Genomic DNA, 24,944 nt, shown 5'->3' with positions numbered 1-24,944 from the left:
ATTAAGTGCAATGAAATTATGTTCAATAAAAAAATAAGACTTTTTTTCAGGGGCGCCTGGGTGGCTCAGTTGGTTGAGTGTCCAACTTTGGCTCAGGTCATGATCTCATGGTTTGTGAGTGGGAGCCCCCGATCGGGCTCTGTGCTGACAGCTCAGAGCCTGGAGCCTGCTTCAGATTCTGTGTCTCCCTCTCTCTCTGCCCCTCCCCTGCTCATGCTCTCGCTCTCTCTCTCTCTCTCTCTCTCTCTCTCTCAAAAAAATAAAACATTAACAGAAAGACTTTTTTTCATTGCTGGATTTGGAAAAGGCATAAAAAAAATTCCTATATAGTTTAATAATTCAAATACTAAAAAAAATCGTATTTCCATTTTAGAGAGTTTTCCCCTTGTGTTGTAGATTTAATTTTTTAGTGTCTATAAAACATTGGCAATATTCCAAGTCAAAAAAGGTCAGACAAATGTCCTAGGAGTGGAACTTTTTGGGTCACAGTATATATGTATATGCTTAAGAGTTAGTGAATAATGCCAAGCAATTTTCCAAAGTGGTGGTACTAGTTTATCCGTCCCTCATCAAGGTATGAAAGTTCCATCTGCTCCACAATATTGTCAATTCATGGTAAGGTGCTTAAAAAACTTTTTACTCATTTTGAACAAATATGTAATGTTATTTACATTTCTCTCATGACAAATATTATTATGTACCTTTTTATATATACTAAACAGTAAAGTACTCAGGTATCTATTACTTCTTTTATTTGAAAGTGTACAAGAGGTCCTAGCCAGTGCAAGATAAAAGGACTAAAGAGGTCAAAGTCTCCTTTTTCACAAATGACAGGACTGTCCATACAGAAATCCAAATAAATCTACTGATGCACTATTAGAATTAGTGAGTGAATTTGGCATGGTAAGTAAATAAAGATAAATATATGAAAGTATTTCTATATACTAGTAATTAGAATATGAATAGCAAATTACAATAGCATCAGAAAAAAATCAAGTACTAGAAATAAATGTAACAATACACAGGTAAGACCTTTATCCAGAAAACTACAAGAAATCATCAAGAAAAACCAAAGAAGATCCAAGTAATTGGAGGGATATACCATGCTTACGGATTAAAAAAATGTCAATTCTTCACAAATTCATCTATTGTACTGTGGTTCTCAAAATGTGGTCCCTGGATCAGGAGCATCAATATATCCTGGGAATTTGTTAGAAACACAAATGCTTGGGCTCTACCCAGACCTACTGAATCTGAAACTTTGTATTCTAAAAAGCCCTTCCTGTGATTGCCATACATAGTAAAGTTTGAGAACCACTATAAATTCAATGCAATGCCAGTACAATCAAATAATTTATCTTCTTTTGCTGACTAAGTGAAGCGTGATTTTATTTCAGCAAGCCTTAGATGAACTGGACACAGAAGTATTTTCTGCTTAATTCTCCTTTAATTAAAAAAATCTAATTTTCTGAGAATTCCAACTAAATTTACTATAAAATTATATCAGAATTTCTAATATAATTATGTTACAAAGTGATTATTACAATATTTCTGTGGCTGCTTTTGAAATACAGAAGAGATAGAGAGTTATGCTATTTGCATCTGTTCACAAACAATACTTACAGTATTAAGTAAGGCATCATATACAGCATTCACAAACTTAGCATTAATCCCAGAGTCTTCAATGGTATTAAATGAGGTGGTGGCATCTTTCTGCAAATTCAATTAATAAGTTTAGTGTATATATAACATTTAAGGACTGTTCTTAGTAATATCTGAGCCCTAACCATTACTTCATAATTTCTTGGTAGGATGTTGAAAAAGAACTTTCAGGGCCAAGTTGCTAAAAATAAAAATGAATGTATGAGAATTACTTTAGTCACTTTCCTTTTTAAAACTGAAAGGGTGGCGTGAAACATCACCATTAGTACAAATACAAACAACCTTTAAGATATCAGTTAAGTAATATTTATTTGTGATATGCATAATTTCAGAAATTATTACCTATAAATGTTTGTTTAAACGGCTGCTTAAGTCAATATTGGGTAGGGAAAGAGCTGAATTATCGTATCTTCTTTGGAAAATTGAAAACTAGGGGCACCTGGGTGGCTCAGTTAGTTAAGCATTTGAAGGGCTCAAGTCATGATCTTACAGTTCGTGAGTTCAAGCCCCACATCAGGCTCTGTGCTGACAGCTCGGAGCCTGGAGCCTGCTTTGCATTCTGTCTCTCCCTCTCTCTCTGCCCCTCCCCTACTCATGCTCTGTTTCTCTGTCTCTCGAAAATAAATAAAAACATTAAAAAAGTAATAAAAGAAAAAAAAAAAAGAAAACTAAAATTGAAAAATGTGTTTTATGTGTAATTACCTTAAATGCAGCATTTAGTTCTGGGAAAGAATCAAATGTTGTCAGATAAAAATCATGTACTGCTTTCCAATCTCCTGACGACTTAGCTTTTTCTGTATCTTCCCTAAAATGAAAACATACATCAACTATGACAGAAATACTACCCGGATAAAACAGCATTTCTTCTTTACAAATGTCACCAAGCATGTAACTTGAAATACTGAAGCCGTTCAGTATGTTCCAGTTAATGTAAATATAGTTTATGAATCTATAATTCTTAATTAGCTCATGATATCAATTCAGCTTTCCCATCTACATGCTTTTGAAAAAGGTCATTCTTGACATGCTCCTTACAATTAACACTTCCTTTCCTCCACTTCACAGCTAAGCTTCTTGAAAGATTTGTTTACATTCTCTCTCTACTTTCCCATTATCACTCAGCCCTTCAGGTATCCATTTGGACTTTCTTCAGTAGTGACATAGGTTTTAGAGTTTACGTGTTACATAGTAGATGAAATACTAGTTTTTTAAAAAGGCAACATTTCATTATTTTATCACCACCTTCATCTCCTTTTTGTCTATTTTAACTCATATTCTGTTATTTAGTGTTGCTGCCACATTGTCCACCCCTTCCCTGTTATTTATACATTTGTTTTCACCTTCAACTTTTGTGTCTTCCCTCTTGACCAATGCCTTACAAACAGCCACGAGTCCAATTTCTCACATAAAAATATTAAAATATGGAAAGTACTAGCACGCAGATATCCATATGTCTACATATAACAGTGAGCTGAAACTTACTGAAAGTCTTTCATGGTCTTGGGCTGGTTAGGAAGAACAGGTTCTGGAAGAACTGGGGCCTTCATTTCGGATGATGATGCTTCTGTAGAGATACGCTGTTTTTGTCTAACATCAAGGCAAATTGGTGGTAGGTCTCTCACTGTGAAGTATAAAAAAAGCATTCAATGTAATTAATGGTAAAACTTTTCCAAATTATAAAATGCCAGGCTACCTCAACGTGAACAGAAAACAAATGAATTATTTAGTAATACATTTGCCTTGGGATCACATAACAGAAAACCCACCACAGTTAAAGGGCGCCTACTGTAGGCTCTATTGCCACCAGTCCCCTCTAACCCCAACTTCACTCACAACAAATATTAGGCCGTATCTTAATTAAAAGTTATCTGCAGATATAATCTACTAAATTTAAAGTTTCTTTCCTTGCTCCTTTCCAGAAAGTTGTGTTTCGGGGAGTATTTCAGTGAGACTCAATGTTTTTAATGTTTATTACCTTCTTGAATATATGCAAACCATTTATTTACATCCTCTGTAATTATTGACTGTAGTTTTAGTTTTTTTTTTTAAAAAAAACCTATTTGCATGACACTTTTCCATATTTTCCTTTTTCTTTTTGCAAATATTTGCCAGCTCACTGTTTGCTTTTTTTGTTGCATTTCATAATCTTTTAATTGCAAAACAAAACAAATACAGAAGAATCTCACAAAAGGAATGCATGGCTTAATGAATTATTAGAAGACAAATAGCTTTGAAATCATGAATCAGTTGAGTGACAGAGTCTTACCAAGCCCCTCCTTTCTCCAATTACCCAGATGTGAGCCTCTGCCTGTTTCAATTTAATTTCTGTCAAATTTTTTATCGATTTCTTCATTTCTTTTTAAATTTTAAACATTCCCTCCTTTTCATCTTCTAGCTCTCTTAGGGCATTATCTGGTAGGTATGTTTGCTTTTGTGTTCCCTCTGGTTTATTTCTAAAATTAAAAAAAATATATATTTCTAATTCTTTCCTTATAATTCTGATTTTATCATTATATAATATTTCTCTCTCTCTCCAGGATTTTCTTGGTTCTAGGTCTACTTAGATTATCTGCTATTAATACAGCCACTACTGTGTATCTTTTCCCATCCTTTTACGTTTATCCTGCCTGTATTGTTATATTTGAATTGAATTTCTTACAGATGACATACAGCCAGGTCAGATTTTTAATCTACTCTGCCAATCTCTTTTTTCTGATGTATTTTAGACCATTTACAATCAATGTAATTATTGATCCATCAGGGCTTGAGTCTGTTGTTTTATTTTTTTGTTTTCTATTTGTTTTATTTTTTTCCTACCTTCTTGTGGGTTATTTTGAACATTTTTTAGAATTCCATTTTGATTCATCTGTAGTGTTTCTGAAAGGTTGCTCTAGATATTATATACATACAACTTATCATAGTCTACTGGTGTTACCATTTTACCAGTTGGAGTGAAGTATAGAAATGGTACCTTTTACCTCCCTTCACTGTTTTCTGTTTATAGTGATCTTACCCTATAGGTAAGGTGCTGTGTTTGGCTGCTTTTCAGAGGCCTTTAGTTTTCAGAGATGTGATTATCGAAGGTCTTGACGTAGATTTCTTTGGGTTTATCCTGTATGTGGTTCAGTTTCTTGAACCTGTTTATGTCTCTTCCCAAATATAGGAAGCTTTCAGTCATTTCCAAGTACTTTTTCAGCCTACCCTCTTTCTCCTGTCCTTCTAAGACATCCATGACAAGAAAGTAACCTCTTTTGTTACAGTCCCACAGGTCTCTGAGATAATTCATGTGTTCCTTCTAGTCTATTTTCTGCCTATTGCTCAGAGGGGGTAACTTCCATTGTTCTATGTTCCAGCTAATTTATTCCTGTCTCCTCCATTCTGCTTTCGAGCCCATCTACTAAGCATTTTATTTTGGTTATTTTACTTTATGAATTATTAATACTTCCAAACCAATAGAGTAAATGAATATTTTTCATATCCTAAATTCTACAATAATGAAATGTACACATATAGAATTTAATTCTACTCTTATGTAATCAGGATATATCTTCAACTAAGCAAACATAGCTGTATCAATCATCACAGTAGTAACATAGCTATAAGGTCTTTCCTTCCTTATCCACTCCCCCAGTCTAGTATCTGTCCTTGCATCTATGACTAACTTCAATAAACTAGGATAAATTTCATTAGTGTCAGGGTGTATTTTAAAGTAAAATATCTTTCATATTAGAGGATACTTCAGACATGCCAATTTCTTATAATTAACAGCAATGATTTTCAAACTTTATTGTGTATCAGAATCACCTGGAGAGCTTGTTAAAACACAGGTTACTAGCTCCTTCCCCAAGGTTTGCGATTGAGTAGGTCTGGGGTGGGGCCCAAGAATCTGTATTTCTAACATGTTACCAGATGATGCTGATGCCGCCGGTCCGAGGATCACACAGAGAAACATTGTTCAGTGGGTACTAGGAAAGACCAGTGATGCTGACAGTACAAGAGAGACGATTAAATTTCTTTCATTCAGTTCCAGAACTGATTTTTATACACTTTATTCAATATGGAAATACCCAATTTCTAGCAATTTTTATTTTAGGCATATATTGGACTGAGGTTCAATTTATTAGCAAGTAAAATTAGGTATCTCTACAAATGATATCTTGTTGTGTTTGGAAACCTATAACCATAAGAAAGAAATAGGCATCTCAGCAGCAAAGAAACAGATGATAGTCTCCTCTCTCCAACACCGGTCTTGTTACTGTTGTCTTGAGGCTCCTCTACAGTTTCTCTTCCTCTTCACCAGGCTCACCCTTTCCTATCCCTTCCCACACACCTTTCCCAACCTGGGCTATAAACACCCACTATTAGATACACACAGACTCATTCAAATATAAATTAACTTATTCACTCACAAAGCGTATATATACATTTTTATACCCACTCATTTTTATTAATACCATGCTGAGGTGGAAGAAGAGTGAAAAAGTCTAGTTAGTAAGAGAGCTGGGTTTTGGCAAAGCCCGAGAGTGGGAAGATTCTTACATAAGAGAAATAGTAATGCTGAGACCGAGAGGATTATAGGGTGAGATTAGATCCAGAGGCCCAGATGGGATTTATTTTTAGGTCAGAAGGTAACTTGGACAGAAGAGTAACACAGAATGTTAACGTACTATGTAAATGGAACTTGAGTCAGAAAGAAAGGCAGATCATTTGCTCACATTAGTGAATGAAAGCCAAACTACAGGATGTGACTTTCAACTATTAAGAAAGGAAGAACAACAGCTCACAGCTGCTCTCATGTCCCTAAATACCAAGGCATTGTTTCCAGAGACAGGCTTTCAGTCTGTTCTCACAGATGGTTATTAAAGTCTAATTCAAGAGAGAAAATCAATAAATGTGGTGATGAGAGATTAATTAAATCTCAAACTGATATTATAAATAGAACAATTCTTTGTTCCATCACATGCAGGCTTTTCTGCAATATAGAATACTGTAATACGCTGAAAAAAGCCAAAATATGTTTATCAGTGAAAACCTGTCATTTTGGTTTCATTCAGCCAATACTTGGGTACAATTTGTGCTAAATTGATAAGCAGTAATCGTCTTCCCTAGCTTTTAATATAGTGCTGCCAATTTTAGTTGGTTGCTTAGAAACATTAAGTGAAACACTTGAAGCCAGTGCAAAAAGATTAAGGGTTCTGGTGGGGGCTGGAAGTATATTGGGGGGGGGGGGAATGAAGATCATAATACAACTATGTATAAGGGTGTGAGATTATCAGCCAAATTTTGCCAGCTCACTCACTGTTTTCAAGAAGCGATCATAAGCTGACTCTGGTTGGAAACTAGTAATATGTGGTTTTCCACAAGTGGAGCCACCAAAATTAAGACTGACATTTTAAATTGGCCACATGATTTAGGACACTGAAGATTGTTCCTGGCCATCCAGCACAGATGGCAATGGCAGCATCAGAGGTAAACACGAGTCTCTGTGGAGGCTGGGCGTTCAGGAGGAGAACCTGGGCCTGTTCCTTATCCCTCTACTGATGGAAAGGAAACACTAGTTTAAAAGGTTTGCTGCTCGTGACACAGTGTTGCAAAATGCCATCCTCTAAGTGTCATCCCAAATAATTTACACTCAAGTAATAATAAAAAAGTAAGGACTTGGTCCCATTGTTGGCTCACTTACTCCTATAATCTTAGACATGTCACTGAAACTCCTTAGACCACACTTTTGACATTATAATATGAAAGAGATGGGGGGGGGGCGCCTGGGTTACTCAGTCAGTTGAGCATCCAACTTCGGCTCAGGTCGTGATCTCGCAGTCTGTGGGTTCAAGACTCATGTCGGGCTCTGTGCTGACATCTCAGAGCCTGGAGCCTGCTTCAGATTCTGTGTCTCCTTCTCTCTTTGCTCCTTTCCTGCTCACACTGTCTGTCTGTCTCTCTCTCTTTCAAAAATAAATAAACCTAAGAAATAATAATGATAATATGAAAGAGATAACCTAAGTTAGTTATTCCCAAGGTTCCAAAGAACTTCAAGGACCACCTCATGGGACTGGTGCTGGTGGATATGTTTGCTCAGAGCAGCTTAGCTTTTCTCTGCTTTTAATATAATGATGCCCCAAGAAAAATTTTGGTTTTCAAAAAAGTGTTTTCTATGAAAATAAAAAATAAAAATAAGTTTGAAAACCACTAGTTTAATAATTTCTAATGTCCATCTCTACAACTACTTAAGAACAAAAGGGATAGAACTTACAAACCAATCAAAAAAATTGAAAAAAATTCTCTATTAATAGAGTGAACTATACGATGACATTATGACAGAAACTGAAGCAGCATGGAAACGTAACATGCATATGTCTTCTAAACACCTGATTTTAGTTATGATTTCCTGTCCTACAACAGGATATAAGAAAAAGTTCTAAAACAAGAGTCAAAAGACCTGGCTCCTCTTTGAGGATTTTACATTCACATAGTGTGGTCATTTTAAAATACATGGATGAACATAGGGGAAGGGAAGGAAAAATAAGAGAAAAACAGAAAGGGAGACAAAGCATAAGAGAGTCTTAAATATGGCGAACAAGCTGAGGGTTGCTGAAGGGGAGGTGCGTGGGAGGATGGGTTAAATGGGTGATGGGCATTAAGGAGGGCACTTTTGGGGATGAGCACTGGGTGTTACCCATAAAAGATGAATCACCAGGTTCTATTCCCGAAGCCAAGACTACAATGTATGTTAACTAACTTGAATTTAAATTAAAAAAAAAAATAAAATACATCTATAAATCCTTTTATATTTCCCCCATGAAAAGATGGAGTCTAACTCTTCTCCCTTGGAGTACGGGCCAGCTTTAGTTAATCCTTGCTAATGAAAAACTGTGACAGAGTGATGCTGTATGACTAGGTTACGAAAGGTAATAAAACTTCTGCTTGGTTGTCTCTTTTTGGGGTGCTTGACCCTGGGGTCCAGTCACCATGCCGTGAGGAAGCCAAGCAGTCCACGAAAAGGCCAGGTGCAGGTGTTCCATCTAGAACCTATTTAAAGTCCAAGACTACAGCCAGCATCAGTCACCAGCATAGGAGTGAACAAGCCTTCGAGGGATTCCAATATTGTAGAAACCAAAACAAATAAACAAAAGCAACCTGGAAGAGTCAGAAATCATGCAGGGAGGGGAAAAATTTAAAAGCCTATCACCAGCCTTTCAGCTGGAACCGCCATCTTCTAGTGATTCGCTAAAATGACCAACTCAAAGGGAACGGGGAGAGGCACCTGCCATATGTTCTCTAGGTCTTTTAGAAAACATGGAGTTGTTCCTTTGGCCACATACATGTGAATCTACAAGAAAGGTGATGTTGTTGACATCAAGGGAATGGACATTACTCAAAAAGGAATGCCCCACAAATGTTACCAGGGCAAAACTGGAAGTCTACAGTGTTAACCCATCTTGCTGTTGGCACTGTCGTAAACAAACAAGCTAAAGGCAAGATTCTTGCCAAGAGAATGAATCTAAGTATTGAGCATATTAAGCACTCAAAGAGCCAAGACAGCTTCCTGAAACCCGTGAAGGAAAATGAGCAGAAAAAGAAGGAAGCCAAAGAGAAAGGTACTTAGGTCCAGATGAAATTTCTTGCTGTGGTATCTGAATCAGCTGAGGGCACTCAGTTCACCTCACTGCTTTAACCTGGGGAACTGCTGACAGCTGGAGAGACCATATTTCTGCCAGACATTTACTACATAGTCCAAATCACAGCTCTGTCAGATATGCCAATGGTTCTTTTGTTTCCCAGGGCTCACTCATGACCTGGAAGCCCACTGACTTCCCCAGAAAGGACTCATAAATTCTTGGGGAAGTTGGAGCCAGATTTGATTCAGAGACTCTGTTCAGACTATCGTCTCCTGGGAATCTTCACCTAATAGTGGCAATATTGTCCCTTAAACATCCGAGGTTTATGCTCGCTATTCAGTTTTTCAGAACTAAGCAGTGTGTGTGTGTGTGTGTCTGTATAATTATATAATTTAGGCAGTATATTGTTTACAGGAATGTATAAAAACAAAACTATTTTTTTTTAAATCAAGGGAGGGTGCCTGGGTTTGTGAGTTCGAGCCCCACGTCAGGCTCTGTGCTGACAGCTCAGAGCCTGGACCTTGCTTCAGATTCTGTCTCTCTTTCTCTCAATGTCCCTCTTCTACTCATGCTGTCTCTCTCTCTCTCTCTGTCTCTCTCTCTCAAAAATAAAAATAAACACTAAGAAAAATAAATAAAAATTTAAAAAATCAAGGGAATAGTAGTTACCTCTGGACAGAAAGGCAGGGCAATGCAACTGGGGTGGGCTCAATGGGGCTTTTAAGGGGCCTGTAATGTTCTTTTTCTTGATTTGAGTGCTAAGTTCACATGCTTTCCTTTTATTATTATCAAAACCATACACAAATGTTGATGACATTTTTCTATATGTGTGATGTTTCAAATTTTAAAAAATTTGTGCAGTTACTCATGAAATAAGTAATGGAAACTCCTGCCCATTGTTATCCCTTCCCTCCAATGTAACTGCTTGTCGTATTATCACTCACACTTACTGAATTTCATAAGGCACAGAAGTGAATGCTTTAAAAAAATTTTTTTAACATTTATTCATTTTTGAGAGACGGAGACAGAGCGTGAGCGGGGGAAGGGCAGAGAGAGAGGGAGACACAGAATTCGAAGCAGGCTCCAAGCTCTGAGCTGTCAGCACAGAGCCTGATGTGGGGCTCAAACCCATGAACTGCGAGATCATGACCTGTGCCAAAACTGGACACTTGACCGACTGAGCCACCTAGGCGCCCCATAACTGAATGCTTTTAAATGCTTTTTTTCATTAATCCTTACAAACTTATGAGGTGGTTTCTTTATTACGCTATTTTATAGATGGAAAAACAAGCACAGAGAGGTTAAATAACTTTTCCAGGATCATACAGCTGGTAAGTTACAGAGCCAGGATTCAAACACACCCTGACAAGTCATAACATCCATGTTTTTTCCACTGTCCAATAATGCCAAACCTTCTACCATGTAGGAAAACAAGTAGCAAAACTAAAGCCTAAAGTGCATGGAAGGAGGGGCTGGTAAACTGTGAAATGTCAAACAAAACTCAGCAAGGATCGAACAAAATCAGTATGTTAGAAAATTAACCCTTTAAATCATAAAACTTTGAGGTAGAAGATATTTTCAACACATAACGCCCCATTTCCTCACTCTATAAATGAGTAAAAGAAGGCTCATGAGCGCTATGTGTAATGTCTAAGGTCGCAATGACAATTACTGGTAGTAGTTAACTCAAAAATTCAATTCTTATTTAATATCATAATTTACAATGTGTGGATACCAGGCAGTGATAAATGAGCTACAATTTGAAGGATCCCTCTCTCAATGCAGTACTTTTATTGCTTTTGATTACTTCAGTAGTGGCAGGCAACTGAAACAGAAAGAGACCAGAGTGGATTAGTCATAACAGGTGGTGTTTACATCATTGTCTATAGGGTGACTTTTCTGAACATTTGGCAAAAAATAAAATGGAAGGTGGGAGAGAGAAAGGAAGAGAGAGGGGGAAAAAATCCTCTGACTCATAGGACTTTAGCCACCAGAACCAAATATACTGCAATATATTCATTAGTTTTTGGAGATGTACTTTTTACTAAGTTCAATGATGTTTATGTTTGTAAAACTGCAACAAAAGCATAGGCGAAATGTTCTCTTGTGGGTCTACTTATAAAAATATTAAAAAGTCCTTTTGATGTGCTACTGGACATATCTTTGAAAATTTATTATAGGGATGAGTCTGACATTCCAACAGGGAAAACTGACCAGAAACCCAGAAAAAAACAGTCTCCCATGTATTTCTGCACTGAGTAAAGACACCATGTACCGTGGAGGCTGGATCCTGATGCACAGATGTATTAAAAACTCAAGGAGATTGTAGATGCATTTGCTCTCAGACCCAACAATCCCACTTCTAGGAATATCCTAGAAACACTGGCATATGAACAAAAAGACACGTACAAATTCATTCAGTGTGACATTGTTTACACTAAAAGAATGGACACAACTCATTAAATTTCTTTTACTATCATCTTATTAAATAAGCTATAGTATGTCCAATACAGGGGAAGAAAACTATAAAAAAGAATAAGGGTGCTCTTTATGTACTGATACAGAAAAACACACAGGATACACGAACTAAAAAAAAATAAGGTGCAAGACAATGCACATGCAGTTACTTTTTCTTTAAGAAAAGGTAGGAAGTGAAAACGTGTATTTGTATTTGATTTCATTTCCATAAAGAAGCACAGGAAAGAATACAACAGACAGCAGGGAAGAATGTAAAACTGAGACGTCCAAAACGTAACTTACTTTTTATAGTACTGATTTTTGAAACACACAAATGTGCTTGCTACCTATTCAAAAAATTACCTTCAGTATAAAAAATAGAAAGGATAGATAGCCCTTTCCCTCTCCAAAATAGAGGCTTAAGGAGCCTACAGACTAGTAAAGAGACAGATGAATAAACAAATAAATGCAGCAAGGCACTCTGAGTTCACGATAGATGTACTTCTCCCCTAGGTAGAGTTAGGAAAAGTCAAGTCCAAGGTACGCACTCTGACCTAGGGAAAGATTTTGGAGACTTAGTCCAAAATCAGTTCATTCTCCCCAGAAACCTGGAAACGGGGTCATCTGAGGCTTTGGAGATACTTCTAGGGTAAGATTCCGAAAGCAGCTATTTCAGATCCTTTTCTCTCTCCCAGATGGCAAGTCCTGCGCTGGATTTCTCCTAACAGCTTGTGGCTCGGTCGGCCTCTGAAGCCGCTGTTGGAGAAACCGTGCAAACTCTGTGGTGCTTCACCTGCTCACCTGTGTAGAGGTCGCAGGTCCCCGCCACACACAGCTCCACCCACCATTTGAGCTGAGGACCACTCTGTGTTTCCCAGAGCTATTTCAGAGGGGCAAAGCTCACAGGACGCCTTTCTCCGGAGTTACGCCTAAAACTGCAGAGCTCACGGTGTCACCTCAGGGCTCTTCTAGATTAAACTCACCAAATGCACTGAGCCGGAGAGGGACGGTGACCCTGAGGGAAATGTCAGGGTTCCTGTCTACTCTTTTCTGAATTACCGGAAGTGCAAAGACATTTTAAAAGATACGGGGAGGATACTGCTTCATTTCTTTTAAATCTTTCTGGGCTGTTTAAAGATGTTTTAAGTAAGTCTGAAAGGGGACATAACCACTTTAGAAAGGAAGATACAAAAGAATAAGAGAGAAGGTAGTGCTAATCCCCCTCCACCATTACTTACCACTTATATTGTTTTTCTGAAGATGTATCATCCCTAGCAGCTGTTGTAGTAGGTAAAACTCCTACACTTCCCTGATCTCCAAAAGGACAGCCAACTCGACACACATACCTAGTCATGTGATCTCCAGGGAGGAAAGGCATCCCTCAGCTGTTAGGTAAACCCACGCTGGGCTTTTGCAGCTTCTCTAATACCACTTGAAGATCAGATGGGGAGACAAGCTGTTAGAGAATACCCAGCATAGGTCCTGCTACCAGAGGGAGGAAATTGTAATAACTGCCAAGAATGATGCATCTTTGAGGAAACCATCTTACTGGCAAGTAAAAGAGGCTTCCCAAAAGATCAAGGAATTATAAACATGCTTACATTTGTCAGACTTAGTCTAACTTCCCATTCAAGAAAGTAATTCTGTCTACAGCATCCCTGACATATGAACTCCAGGTCATGCCTGAATCCAGCCGGCATCCAGACAGAACAGCTAGGAGAAGTCAGCACTAGGAATTCCAAGAGGGTAAAAGAAGTCTGCTAAGAGGTCTTTTCCTCTAGAGTGGTGGATACAAATACTCCAAGCTCAGGTTGGGGCTGAGCCCAGATTCCACACGACTGGCACAGATGAGAGGGCCTCAGACAAGCAGTGGGGGCTCAAACACATGGACCATATTCAGAGTCAACGCACCCACCCAAGGAGGAGGCAGGTAGGTTGTGGGCAAATAAGTTGGTTCAGACATCAGGATTTTAGTATGGACAGAATGGAATACAGGAATCAGTGTGGAAGCAAAGGCTAATGAATTTGAACAAACAGTCCAAACAAAGAAGGTCACAGCTAATCATGACTTTCTTTTTGACTGTCATTCTCCACAGCAGACGTTTCAATGTTCTTAAGGTTCTTGACACTGTTGTGGACTGAACTGTGTCTTTCAAATAGATAGGTTTGAAGATATACTGAAGTCCTAAACTCTAGGACCTGTGAATGTAACCTTGATTGGAAAAAGGGTCTCTGTAGATGTAATCAAATTAAGATGAGGTCATACTGGATTGGGGTGGGCCCTAATTCAATGACTGGCATCCTTACAAGAAGAGGGAAATGTGGACACAGAAAGGCATACACGAGATAATGCCATGTGAAGACAGAGGCAGAGATTGGAGACAGGCATCTCCAAGCCAAGGGACACCAAGGATTGCTGGTAACCACCAGAGGCCGGGACAGAGGCATGGAACACATTCTCTCTCAGAACCTTCAAAAGGAATCAATTCCCCCAATGCCTGGATTTTAGACTTCTAGCCTCCAGGACCTTGAGAGAATAAAGTTCTGTTGTTTTAAGCTATCACGTTTATGTTCTATGTTACAGCAGCAGGAGGAAACTAATAGACCCTCCACAGAGAGAAGTGAACTCAAGGCGAGAAGTGAGTTTCCTACTTCCATTTCCTCTTCCTACTTCCTCTCTTCCTTCTAATTCCACAGTGTGAGTAAGAGGTGCTCTTCTCTCCTCACTGGAGCTGACGTCTCAACCCCTACGCTTTGCATTTTTCCTTGATCCCATCCTCACACCGCTCACTTCTCTAGTCTACTAGTTCATTTTATTATTCTATGTTCCTACTGAAACTTTAGTCTCCCTCTGTATTAGATCCTTGCCCTTGACAACACTACCCTGCAAGATCCTGCTTTTCTTTCAGTTCAAGCTACTCTAAAGGCAGTCTACGTTGCCCTTACATCCTCGCCACTAGTCCACCCCTTAACTTTTACAATTTGCACTGTCCTCACACCATCCTACTGAAACTGTTCTGTTAAGTCACCCATGCACACATTAACCAACAAATCTTTGGTGTTGTCTCAGTGCTTACTCATCTTATCCTCACTTAGCAATGACACTATAGACTATATCCTCTCCTTTAATTTTCCCCCTTGATTTCTAAGTCACAGCGCAACATGATTTTTTCCCTCTTTCAGGACTCACTTCCTTTTCTTTCACCAACTCTTCTTTCCATGAAGGCATTACAAAAAACCACTTTTGGCTTTCTTTTCCTTTTTCTATTTCTGCCATTCGTTAGCTATGTACATTCAAGCAGGGCAAGTCACTTAAAAGTCTCTGTGGCTTAAGTTTCCTTAGCCTTGAAATGGGAAAAGAATTCCAACATCAGACTGCTGTAAGGACTAAGGGAATTCATACATATGTACAGTGCTTAGAACTGTGAGTGGCACACAGTAAGCACTACATGAAGTTGCTGCTGTGGCTGCTGCTGTTACTGCTTGGGGACATCCACTCCGACAGCCATTTCCTCTGTTCTGAATTCTCTTTTGTTTTACTCTATGTAGTAATACAGGTGACCACTTAACAATGTGGGGGTTAGGGGCAACCAACCCCTCATTCAGTTGAAAATCCATATATAACTTTTGACTCCCCCAAAACTTAACTACTAATAGTGTACTGTCGACTGGAAGCCTTACTGATAACATAAACAGTTGGTTAACACATATTTTGTATGTAAGATGTATTATATACTGTATTCTTACAATAGTAAGATAGAGAAAATAAAATGTTAAAAAAATCATAAGTAAAATATATTCGCTGTACTGTATTTATTTTAAAAATCTGGGGGCGCCTGGGTGGCTCAGTCGGTTAAGCGGCCGACTTCGGCTCAGGTCATGATCTCACGGTGTGTGAGTTCGAGCCCCGCGTCGGGCTCTGTGCTGACAGCTCAGAGCCTGGAGCCTGTCTCCCTCTCTCTGACCCTCCCCCGTTCATGCTCTGTCTCGCTCTGTCTCAAAAATAAATAAACGTTAAAAAAAATTTTTTTTTAAATCTGCATATAAGTGATCTATATGGTTCAAACCTGTGTTGTTTAAGAGTCAACTCTACTTGCTAAGAACCTGTAATGGACAAGGTAACTGCCTAGGGCCTGTGGGGATTACAAAGGTATTTATTCCCTCACGGAACATACAGTCTAAGAGATTATAGTATACAAGTGATATTTCATAAGACTGGGAGACTAATAAGAGGAAATAACAAAAGAAAACCTAAATGGAACGTCAAAGAAGGGAAGAACTGTATCTGGTTGGAGAGAATCAGCAAAGGTTTGGTAAAGAAGTAGTTTGGGGGCGCCTGGGTGGCGCAGTCGGTTAAGCGTCCGACTTCAGCCAGGTCACGATCTCGCGGTCCGTGAGTTCGAGCCCCGCGTCGGGCTCTGGGCTGATGGCTCGGAGCCTGGAGCCTGTTTCCGATTCTGTGTCTCCCTCTCTCTCTGCCCCTCCCCCGTTCATGCTCTGTCTCTCTCTGTCCCAAAAATAAATAAACATTGAAAAAAAAATTAAAAAAAAAAAAAGAAGTAGTTTGGAAGGACAGGATCTCTGTCAGGTGGAGATGAGGGGAGAGTGCATTCCAGGCAGTGGGATCAAACTGGCAAAAAAACCCCTCTGAGGTAAGCTGTGAGGAGGCATCCAGGAGAAGAGTTGAAATGTAAGTTATATGTAGGGGAAAAGTGGGACATAATGACGAAAAGCTGTCATATTTTGAACATCCTTGAGTGTCATGGCAAAAATTTTTTTTAATTTAATTTTGGAAGCGTTAGGGAATATGAAGGTGATGTAATAAGAGTTGTATGATTAATGTGATATGATTAATCAGGCAAGAGAAACAGGTCAATCAGGAGTTTCCTCTATCTGTCAGAGGAATAAAGAGTTTTGTTGTCAGAAATTGTGGACTGAATTTTGGTTCTGACACTTAGCGGTGACCTCGGCCTAGTCATTTACCCTCTCTGAGCCTGTTTCCTTACTTATAAAATGGTGTTATAAACAGAAACTAAGATGGCCCCCATGAGTCTCAGCTTTCTAATATTCCATCGGGATTACATGACAAAAGGGACTGCAGAGAAATAAGTACTTAAGGTTACTAATTGGTTGGCCTTAAAATAGGGAGATTATCCAGGTAGGCAAACCTAATGACTGAGACCTTTAGAGACAGAGAGTTTCCTCCCACTGGTTGCAAAAGATAAAGTCAGAGAGACTGGAAGCAGGAAGAGGATTCAACACAAGGGCGCCAGCTGCCAGCCTTAAAACAGGAAGCTGTGATACTCCAGGGTCTATGAGCGGAGGTGGAGGGTGCAAGTGGTCTCTAGAAGCTGAGAGCATCCCTGGCTTATGGCCAGCACGGAGGGGGGACGTTGGCCTTACAACTGCAAACAACGAATTCTGCCAGCAGCCTGAAGGTGCCTGAAGGATTCTTCCCCAGGGTCTAGCCCAGCCAACAACACCTTGTGAGGCTCTGAGTAGAAAACCCTGCTCACCCACCAAGACCTCTGACTTAAAGAGCCATCAGCTAATAAATAGGTGTTGTTTAAAACAATTAGGTTTATGGTAATTTGTTATACAGCAATAGATAACTAATACAACAGGGATTCTAATATCTATTCTATTTTATGTGACTGTTGTGAGGCTCAAATAAAATAATGTATACACAAATAATACACAAATAAAATTTATAGCTGGTATGCAGTTAACATGTCTCATATACATATCATTTCTCTCAACTCCACTCCCTCATCAAATAGACTCATTTTCTTCGTTTGTTTAATGGTACCAAACTACAGGTTTATTTTATTTTGTTGTGGGCTAGGGGACTGTGACATAAAGGGCACAAGTGCCTCCTTGGAGTAAGCCTGAGATGACAGAATATGAATTTATGTATGTGTGCACACTGTTGAGTATATAAATAAAGGAAAAAAGAAGTTACCAAAGGCAAAGGTTGATAAATCAGATAATGTAAATACTAACCTGCAAAAGTGTAAATTATTGTGTAAATTAAGTAAAGGTGTAAATCAACAGGTCGAGCACTAGTGTGGAATGTCACCTAAAAATCTGTGTAAGAATAATTTATGCCAGGGGTGCCTGGATGGCTCAGTCGGTTAAGTGTCCAACTTTGGCTCAGGTCATGATCTCATGGTTCATGAGTTCAAGCCCCACGTCGGGCTCTGTGCTGACAGCTCAGAGCCTGGAGCCTGTTTTGGATTCTGTGTCTCCCTCTCTCTCTCTCTGCCCCTCCCTGGCGCGCGTGCGCGCTCTCTCTCTCTCTCTCTCTCTCTCTCAAAAATAAATAATCATTTAAAAAAATTTTTAAAAAAGAATAATTTATGTCACATGCACCTGATGGACACAATAATTTACCAAAAACTGTGTCCTTAAACATTTCTAGGTTTGTTTTCTTTTGTTTGGATGCAAGGGACATTTAAACCTTTGCAGATTTCTTTTGTTATAGGCCAGGGGAACTCAAAATTATGCAAGTAATGGATGTTTCCTGTGACAAAACAATACAGAGTTGTATAAAGAAATAAAGCATATTTATAATATACACCCAATTCTACTTTTCAGAGAAAACCATTAACTGATTGGTGGGCATCCTTCCATGCCTCTTCATATGCTCAAAGAAGTAAAAAAGGTTTACCTATTCTTAGAAAATTGGAGTCATATTATGTGTAACTTGGGTTTTTCATTTTACAGTGTATTGTGTGGCTCTTTCTCCTAGACACTTTATATACATATCACATTTTTCTTAATAGAGGCATAGTATTCCAAGCCATCCATTCATAAAAGTGCCAATTTTCACACTCCCTAGACAACATCACAGATATAAATCCTTTCACTCTTTGCAACTGAAGAGGAAAATGTTAACTTCTTGTTATAATTTGTACTTCTTTAAATACAAGTGAGAGTGAGCATCCTTTCACATGCGTGTTAACTGCTCATATCTCCTCTTTTGACTGGTCTGCTCATACCCCTCGCCTTTTTTTTATTGGAATATTCCTTTTATTGATTTATTCATAACCTTTATGATTAAGGATATGTTTTTCACCAACTGTGACATTTATAGACATTTATATTTTAACTTTATGACTTTTAAAAATTCCTACGGAAGTTTTAAATTTTCTTATGTACTCAAACTTGTCAATTTTTTGTTTTATGGCTCTTGGCATTGTTGTCATGCCAGGAGACCGTATAGAAACAACCTCCTGCCTTTTCTTCTAGTATTTTTTAGTTTTAAAAATCTCAAGTTATTATTTTTGATAGGTTAACCAGTCATCCTGATTCCATTTTTTGAATAGCTGAATACCACTTATACACTGCATTTTTACTGTCCATTTGGCTACTTTTGATGCAAGTAGAATAGCTTTATAATATGTGTCCTCTGGAGGAACGGGCTTCCTCAGTGTTTTTGCTTGCATTTTCTTGGACAATGACTCTTCTAGATCACATAGGGTACCATTTTCTTAAGTTCCCCCCCAAAGGACTGCCCAAAATTTGATTAAATGTAGAGAGTAAACCAGGTATACCTGACATCTTTACGATATTCATGACATTTTTCCATCCCACGACCTTTTAGTCTTTTGATAAAGTATTACACTTTTCTTCATGTAGGTTTTGCTTGTTTCCTTTTAGGTTTATTTCTAAGTATTTCATTGTTTTCCATCAAGTCTTCTAATTGATTATTCCTCAAATAAAGGAAATCTAGTGAATTTTCGTGTATTTGTTTTGTGTCCGGCTGTCTAGCCAAACGTTATTATTCATGAGATTTATATGTCATTCATACCTTACCCTATGTAACCATCACCTACAAATAACAATTTTGCTTCTTTCTGTAAATATTTATACAGCTTATTTCTTTTTCATACTGTATTAATTAACTTCACCTACCAGATGACTCTTTAATAGTTCAATAATATACTTTCAACCAAAATATACAGACTATGTGTACTTTTAATTATTATTAATTTACCATTCTTGATGTTAGGGAAAACAAGATGTGTAGGTGAACTTCTATTTTCAGCAGCTTCTTTCTTCTGGTTAACAGTTGAAACAAAACTGCTAAAAGTGGAAATTTGGCCTTTGGATCCTCTGTCCAAACCCTAAAAACAGAAAAATTAACATTGCAGCACAATTCCCACTAGCTATATTTAAATTATTTTATTGCAGAAATCATAAACACTTATAACAGAGATTTTAATTTGATGATAGATGTATGATAATAGACAAAAAATATAACATTGACTTACCTTTTCTAGGACCAAATTGTTTTAAATATACAATGAAAATAGTCATATCATGCTATAAACTGACAGAGTTTGGAAACAGGGGTATTAACAGTATCTTCCTCACAGGGTTACTGTGAGGTTTCACTGAGATAATGCACAGAAAGTAACCGGCACAGCTCCTCGCACAACACGCTCCATTCATGTTAACTGCTCTTTTCATTTTGTATTTAGATAACTTTATTTTTATGAGCTCCACAAATATTATTTCCAATAGGTAACATGCATGTGATACTTCACACATCAATTCATTGAAGGTTTTGTTGTCTTTTGACGCAGCAACTTGAAAAGTTCAGGCAAAAAGATAAACCTTTTATTAGAGTTCATTTCTTTTCAAGCACTGTGACTATACCTTGGGTGTGCCAGAATTTAAAAAGATAATGCTAACATAATAAAGGTCACATGTGAAAAACTCACAGCTAATATCATCCCAAATGGGGAAAAACTGAGAGCTTTTCCTCTACGGTCGGGAACAAGAGAGGGATGTGCGCTCTCACCACTTTTATTCAACATAGTACTGGAAGTCCTGCCTCAGCAATCACGCCACAGAAAGAAACAAAAGACATCCAAATCAGCAGGGAAGAAGTAAAACCTTCACTATTTGCAAAAGACATGATACTATATATAAAAAACCTGAAAGGCTCCACCAAAAAAACTGCTAGAACTGAAAAACGAATTCAGAAGTTGCAGGACAGAAAATCAACATACAGAAATCTGTTGCATTTCTACACACCAATAATGAAGCAATAGAAAGAGAAATTAAGGGATCGATCCCATTTACAATTGCACCAAAAATAATAAGATACCTAGGAATAAGCCTAATCAAAGAAGTGAAAGCCTCTACTCTGAAAACTACAAAACACTGCTGAAAGAAATTGAAGATGACACAAGGGAATGGAAAGACATTCCATGCTTGTGGACAGGAAGAACAAATATTGTTAAAATGTCTGTACTACCCAAAGCAATCTACATATTTATGCAATCCCTATCAAAACACCAACAGCATTCTTCACAGAGCTAGAACAAACGATCCTAAATTTTGTATGGAACCACAAAAGACCCCAAATAGCCAAAGCAATCTTGAAAAACAAAGCAAAGCTGAAGGAGACACAATTCCAGACTTCAAGAAAACCCAGAAATGAACCCACAACCATATGGTCAATTAATCTTCAACAAAGCAAGAAAGAATATCCAATGGGAAAAAGACTGTCCCTTCAACAAATGGTGCTGGGAAAATTGGACAGCAACATGCAAAAGAATGAAACTGGACCACTTTCTTACACCATATACAAAAATAAATTCAAAATGGATTAAAGACCTAAATGTGAGACAGGAAACCATTAAAATCCTAGATGAGAACACAGGCAGTAACTTCTTTGACATCAGCTGCAGCAACTTCTTTCTAGATACGTCTCCAGAAGGGACGCAAAAGCAAAAATAAGCTATTGGGACTGTATCAAAATAAAAAAGTTTATGCACAGGGAAGAAAATAAACAACAAAACTAAAAGGCAAGCTACAAAATGGGAGAAAATATTTTCAAACAACATATCTGATAAAGGGTTAGTATCTAAAATCTATAAAGAATTTCTAAAACTCAGCACCCAAAAAATGAATAATCCAATTTAAAAATGGGCAGAAGACATGAAGAGGCATTTTTCCAAAGAAGACATACTGATGGCCAACAGACACATGAAAAGATGCTCAACAGCACTCAAGATGAAGGAAATGCAGACCAAAACTACAATGAGATACCACCTCACACCTGTTAGAATGGCTACAATTAACAACACAAGAAACAATAGGTGTTGGTGAGATGTGGAGAAAGGGGAACTCTCTTGTACTATTGCAAACTGGTGCAGCCACTCTGCAAAACAGTATGGAGGTTCCTCAAAAAGTTAAGGGGCTCCTGGGTGGCTCAGTCAGTTAAGCGTCTGACTTCAGCTCAGGTCATGATCTCACAGGTTGTGGGCTCAAGCCCCGCGTGGGGCTCTGTGCTGAGCCTGCTTCAGATTCTGTGTCTCCCTCTCTCTGCCCCTCCCCCATTTGCATTCTGTCTTTCTCTCAAAAATAAACATTAAGAACATTTTTTTAAGTTAAAAATAGAACTACCCTACGATCCAGCAACTGCACTATGTATTTACCCAGAGAATACAAAAATACTAATTCAAAGGGGTACCTACACCTTGATGTTTATGGCACATTATCTACAATAGTCAAATTATGGAAAAAGCCCACATGTCCGTTGATTGATGAATGGATAAAGAAGATGTGGTGTATATATACTATGGAATATTGCTCCTTTAATTTGTCTTTCAGTTTCTTTTTTTCTTCTCCTCCTTCCTCATTGACCAAACTGACCTCCATTTGCCTTTTCAGAATCAGCTCATATAACATGTAGCAGAAATATTTACAATTACCATGGATTCACGCTCCCACTTTCCCTACTCTTTTACAGACAAGTGGGGCCATGTGACTCATTCTAATGGGGACACGTAGAAATTTTACTTCCTCATTGCCTAGACTTAGGCTCAGTGAAGACTAGTATTTCTGAGTTAGGATTAGTCTATATAATCCAGCCCATTAAACATATTGCCTAACTAAAGTAGTCTTCTTTTTTTATGTTTATTTATTTATCTTGAGAGAGAGAGAAAGAGAGAGCACATGAGCAGGGAAGGGGCAGAGACAGAGAGAGGGAGAGACAGAATCCCAAGCAGGCTCTGCACTGTCAGCACAGAGCCTGACACGGGGCTCGATCCCACGAACCATGGGACTATGAACTGAGCTGAAATCAAGAGTCGGATGCTTAACTGACTGAGCCCCCCAGGCACCTTTGTAAAGTAGTTTTCTAATGGATGTAGGATATGAATCTGTTTTCAGAATCATAAACAGGATCATGTAGGGTCTTGTACAAAACCTATGATGTGATGAGTGGCTCAAGAAATGACTATTCCTGTGATAACATAGTAAAACAAGTCATTTATTGAGTACTTGCTATAGGCTTGGTGCTGTATTAAGTACCTTAATATAACATTCCTATGAGGTATGTATTTACACCCCACTTTGTGAATGAGGAAACTGAAGTGCCAAGCCCACAGCCACAAAGCTGGTAAGTGGGGATTCAAACTCTGAATGACTCTGAACTCTCTACCCTTAAATCACCTTATATCAAAGTCTCTCAGTATAGTAGCTATCACTTATTAAGAATCTATCCTGTGACAGTAAGTGTGTTATACCTAACACAGGCCGTTTTCACAACAACCTTTTGTGGCTGACATTATCTTCTTGACTTTTACAGATATATGCTGAATGAAATTCAATAGCTTTAGGAGCAACTCACCTAAGCAGAGGAAATTAACGTTAAAGAGAAAAACTAAGTGTACTTTAAGGAAATATTTGATGTCCTAGCAATCCAGGAAAGACTCAATATTTTATTTTCCTCTTGCTTCCTCTACCCCTTCTCAATAAAAGAAGCTCCCAAAGAACATTGCTCAGTTCATATGTGGAATCTCCAAATAATAAAAAATAACAACTAACTGATCCTATCAATAAAGCCATTTAACAGTTATCAATTCTAATCTCTAGTAGAATTAGAATACAGATTCCCAGGGAGAGAGAAAATTGGATAAAGAGATAAGACAGTGATATCCAGGGGCGCCTGGGTGGCTCAGTCTGTTAAGTGGTTAAGCGTCCGACTTCGGCTCAGGTCATGATCTCACAGTCTGTGAGTTCGAGCCCCGCGTCAGGCTCTGTGCTGACAGCTCAGAGCCTGGAGCTGCTTCGGATTCTGTGTCCCCCTCTCTCTCTGCCCCTCCCCTGCTCATGCTCTGTCTCTCTCTGTCTCAAAAATAAATAAAAACATTAAAAAAAAAAAAAAAGACAGTGATATCCAATATTTTTCTATAAAACAGTCTTAGTAAATTACATAATTTGCATAATCAAATTCACAAAACTAGTATGTTGATTAGGAAAATAAAATAAAAATAAGGTATATATTTAAAAAGTAAATCATTCCTTACTATAAATATTAGGATACTTAAATAAGAATTTTATTAACTACTACGGCCAAGTTTGCTTATTTGTATGTTTTGTTCTATAGAATATCTTAAAGGATAGTGGGAGCAAATGCCAAAATTTCATTTACACATAGCAAGCAATATAAGTAACCAATTTGTAAAATGAGATCAATGAGTGGCCTCTCAATAATGGAGCTTTGTTAACTTAGCTTTAAATATCTCTAATAAGTTAATATGCAAAGGAAGGTTTTTGTTTTTTCCACTGATAACTGTCAAAGACAGCCGTTATTTAAGACTTAGCAATAGTAGGATTTAGGGAGCAGTGTGGTTGAAATAGAGAATCAGAAGGGGAGAATGGCCCAGTAAGATGAGACTGGGAAAGCAGGCAGAACCATCTCATGAAGGCTTCAGGCTATGGAGTAGAGATGATGTGCTGGAAGGAGAAAGGGAAAAATCACTGAGGACTTCTAAGCAGGGAGTGACATGACCATATCTGTATCTTAGAAAAATCACTCTGTCGGCAGTGTAGGCAAGAGGCTGAAGGGCATAATACTAGAAGCTAAACCAGGCCTATCAGAGGAAATCTGAAGTCTGAACCAAGGAAGTCTGAACCAGGACAACAGGAACAGGGAAAGAAGAGGCATGGAGGGCTGGGCCAAAACAATGGCAAAACGTAACAGCTACTTCAGTTCCAAATGTGAAGCATAATGAGAATCACAGAACTCTTCCATAAATTACAAAATAAATAAGGAATGTAAAATGCTCTATTTCAAATTTCAGGAGAACAGGCATACTTTGACAACTCACCAAAAACTTGAAAATTCTAGACTGGGTTTTATAAGACTATGATTCATGAGTGACCGGAAAAGGAATCAATGCT

General features: G+C 38.2%; 1 protein-coding gene across 3 annotated transcripts in view; it reads right to left on the bottom strand.

Moving 5' to 3' along the window:
• HECTD2 (HECT domain E3 ubiquitin protein ligase 2) overlaps positions 1 to 24,944 on the bottom strand; it is a 78,522-nt gene that overhangs the window by 39,231 nt on the left and 14,347 nt on the right. For all 3 annotated transcript variants that reach the window (XR_006299801.1, XM_043596964.1, XM_043596965.1), the window contains exons 2-5: positions 19,738 to 19,867; positions 3,145 to 3,283; positions 2,365 to 2,467; positions 1,624 to 1,713 (exon numbers count right to left, since the gene is read on the bottom strand). Coding sequence is in view for 2 of the 3 variants with exons in the window: in XM_043596964.1 (XP_043452899.1) it covers positions 1,624 to 1,713; positions 2,365 to 2,467; positions 3,145 to 3,283; positions 19,738 to 19,867 (462 nt within the window). In the remaining variant the exon portion in view is untranslated. The remainder of the gene's footprint in view (positions 1 to 1,623; positions 1,714 to 2,364; positions 2,468 to 3,144; positions 3,284 to 19,737; positions 19,868 to 24,944) is intronic.

Source organism: Prionailurus bengalensis, chromosome D2 (genome assembly GCF_016509475.1).
Source record: "Prionailurus bengalensis isolate Pbe53 chromosome D2, Fcat_Pben_1.1_paternal_pri, whole genome shotgun sequence".
Lineage (NCBI taxonomy): Eukaryota > Metazoa > Chordata > Mammalia > Carnivora > Felidae > Prionailurus > Prionailurus bengalensis.
This window is presented reverse-complemented; position numbering and strand designations above follow the sequence as displayed.